The 3697-nt window shown below is 39.8% G+C and overlaps 1 protein-coding gene across 1 annotated transcript; it reads right to left on the reverse strand.

Annotated features, from left to right (window-relative positions):
* Positions 1–1017: 1017 nt before the first annotated feature.
* On the reverse strand, positions 1018–3143 carry LOC137718443 (glycosyltransferase family protein 64 C3-like). Its single transcript, XM_068457995.1, has 2 exons — positions 3042–3143; positions 1018–2689 (listed from the first exon to the last, which is right to left on the reverse strand). Exon 2 carries the CDS (start codon positions 2590–2592, stop codon positions 1567–1569), a length of 1026 nt encoding a protein of 341 aa, XP_068314096.1. The 5' UTR covers positions 2593–2689; positions 3042–3143; the 3' UTR covers positions 1018–1566.
* Positions 3144–3697: the final 554 nt, after the last annotated feature.

Consider the following 3697-nt stretch of genomic DNA (forward strand, 5'->3'; position numbering starts at 1 on the left):
TCCCTTAGGGCTTAGGGGCAGGGCACCTTTTTTGTTTGTTTGAATGTTTCGAGTCCTAGGGTTTCTTGATTTCTACTTTCTTCACATTAATAGTAATGGCCCTTCAATTATTTACAGCTCCATTTCATTATCCTTTAATGTATTCCTTTTTCTGAGTAAGTGTGCACTTAGCCCATCATTACGATCCATTTCTATAGGTGTTTGAACGAAGAAGAGAAACTTAACTACTGTAGCCTGACTAGCTAAAACTATATTTTGGTTACTATTAGAACTCACATAAGTGCAACTCCCAATGCACAAAGCCTTACCCTTTGTGAGAGTGCCCTTACAAGCTAGCTAACTGGTTAAACTGCCCTACTCAAATTTAAAGAGTCGTCAAACGGTAAATTGCAGGCGGCCATGAGAGGCACTGAACATTTGGGGACATGAGGACCCTTGATTACTTTACTCGAGAAAATGCCCAACAATATCCCACTATATCTACAACACTCAACTCACCTAATTGAGTGTACTAGATACAAGAGATATACACCTACGACACAACAGTTTTTTCTCGTTCCTTAAACATATAGGATTTCAAATGTTGATGCATGATTTAAGGGCTGCTCCACCGGAAGCCGAGCTGCCAAAGCCCAACCAGTAGGGGTCGTGAAGAAGAAAGGCTGGTTGGCTCAAGGTGTATGATTGACTCCGAATTTGGTTGCTTCCTGGCAAGCATATTCCTGGAATCGTGCGATTTGCTGATTGCGTTCTACTGACAATTCATAGCCAATCCTAGTTTTGATTCATGCATTGGGTTTCATTTTGAGGATTCTTTAATATGCTCCTAAATATCTTATACTCTTGAGATTTTTTGCTGTTAGATTGCTAATTAAAATGAGAACCGAAATTAAGCTTTGAAATTTTAAAGGTCGAGATGAAACTAAAAATGCCGGCAGCCGGTAACCAGGTTACTGAATTTGAGACTTGTTTCAGTATACAAACCGAAAATATCATTAGACAAAAGAGCTAGTTGGTTACTTATGTCATGTAAATCGGTGAAACAATTGGCATATACATGGCTAGGATGATCCTTTTTTAAGAGGCAGCCCAATCCATTCAATTGGATCAAACAGCGACGAAGTTGCAAGTAGCCTTACTCTTCCAGGCCCAAGCCCACCGCATACGAAAAGGAAGATCAACTTTCATTTATGGAATTGATTTCTAATAAATCAACGGCACTTTCATTGAAAGCAGCACCGGTTGAGTGATCGAATTTTCCTGCCCTCTTCGAGAAAAGATGAAAAAGAATAGGCACTAAAATACTGTTCTTTCCAATCTCCTCAACTCTTCGAGCAAGCACTTCCAAGGCATTGTCGATAATGCCTGCCTTGTCATCCATCAACAGTGCAATAAGCAGAGGAACTTCCTCGACAAACACAACCTGACCTTGTTAGCATTGTAAACTGCAAGACTGAAGGAGTGCTACGGCAGCATTTTTTTATCCAGGGTTCTACACCATAAAACTTAAGACTGAGATTTCAATCCTTCTAATATTTGAAAATTTATGTTCTTCCAGAAAAACAACTATGATTGATCACAAAACACCAATTTCCCTCCTTTTTGACACAGACCTTGTTCGCCAACGGAGTTGACAACCTTCCCATAACTGAACCTCAAGGGCATTCTCCCCAACACCCTATGAAACTCACCTATACACTCCCCTCTCCTCTTCCTATGCTTCGTTTTCCTACTACTCAAACCCACCTGTGCAACCTCCCCAATCAATCCTCGTCGTGCATCACCATCATCATGATCATTGCGCGCATCCCCCCAATCCCTAACCCTCTCGGCTCCGACCAATATAGGCCCTGCATTAACCTCATCCGCTGCCACAAAATTCATCAATATGTCCTCGCAGTTTTGCATCCTATCCACGATCTTCCTCATGCTGGCCATCACCGGTCCTCCTGCACAGCTGTACCGAAACAAATACTTGCTTTTAAAAAGCATAAACTTGGTGAGCATGATAGAGTACTTGTCTGGATGAACGGTGTAGATCCACTCTTTCCTTGACAAATCTATGTCGTGTGACCTGACAAAGAACCCTACCAGCCGATCCGGGTTTGTTCCCCACATTTTAAATGCAAATTCGAAGGATTTCGGGTCAACTTCAACATCATCATCACAGACCAAGACTGCTCGGGTCTTAATTTCGGGCCTGGGGAGGAACCGATTATTGAGGCTGTCAGATGCTTGGCGGATTACAGAGATGCCACTGAATCCAAAGGAGGAGTCTGTGAGATTGCGAGCCAGTTGGGACAAGGTCTGGGATGGGGTGGAAGGGTTTCCCCAAAGCACAAGAATGTATGAAACCAAAGACGAGGCTGCATACGTGGAGACGATGGATTGAAGGAGAGGGATGCGAGACTCGGAGTAGCCATTGATGAGTACGGTTAGCTGGTCAGAAATGAGATTTTGTGGGTCCTGTTGGGCTTTGGGGTTGCAAGGATCAGTCGAAAGTGTACGAACAGATAGCACATGAACACCCCCAGAGCTCAAGATCACTAAAAACATGAGAATTACAAAGATAGTTGGACATGAATTCATCATCTCTAGTGCCTCCTTGTTTTTCTAACTCATAAGAACTTATGCATTAACAAAACCCTAACCCTTTCGATTTCGGAACATTCTCCAATACAAAACCTCCCTGTTTGTGAAAGATTGAAAAAAAAAAAAAAAAAAGATTATCAGTCACAAGCAGGAAACAAAATTCACAGAAACCAGTTAGAATCACAAAATTTTGCAAAATTAAATTAAGCTAAATAAAGGGGATTTTGAAAATATACGCGAGAATAAATTTGGTTGATAAAACCTAAAATCTCATTCCAAATTCAAATTTGTGCTACTCAAACCCTAGAATCGCATTCTTATTCTTTCCAATAAATTTCATCTCAACAGCAACAAACAAATCGAAGAAAACATAAAATTAAAATTAAATTTATACTTGCAAATTGTAATCAACCTAACAAATCAATATATGAGATTGAAGATGGCGGTACCTGGAATCGAAGGTGGAGAACTGAATCGACGCAGAGGAATCGAGGTTTGCGATGCAGAAGGGAATATCGATTTGGGCATCAGTTCCGTCAGATTTGAAATGCACACTTATTCAAAAAAAAAAAAAATGATTATAATGTTTAAAACTACTGCTGGACGTTGTCGTTTTGAGAATACCTCTTTCGAAGGAGGCGCGCGTAACTCAAAGTGCTGGTTTTGGGAAAATCAACATTAAATCATCCTAAGCTAGTAACTAATTAGGGTTTGAGAAGTGATTAAAATGGAAATTATTATAGTTGGGCCTATGGGAAAATTTTTTGACAGCAAGAGATGTTTAATCATGTTTGCCGTTTTTGCTTAATTTTTTCAATTGGATGACCATAAATAAAAAAAAACTAAAACTCACCTCATTTCGTATGTAAATCACTTCTCACTAACATCCACTTACATGACACAGATACATTGTCACACTGGGATCTCATACCAATAAAATAAAGACGTATGGATAAAATTTACACATATTTATTTCAATGCAAAACACTACTGTAGCAGCGTATTCATATCATATAAGTAATTTCCGTTTTCAATATAGAGCTTCGTGTAAATCAGTTGCCAGTAAGGATTTTGTAGTGTAATTTTGGGGATAGAGCCGATCATA

The sequence above is a fragment of the Pyrus communis genome, chromosome 15, assembly GCF_963583255.1.
Source record: "Pyrus communis chromosome 15, drPyrComm1.1, whole genome shotgun sequence".
Lineage (NCBI taxonomy): Eukaryota > Viridiplantae > Streptophyta > Magnoliopsida > Rosales > Rosaceae > Pyrus > Pyrus communis.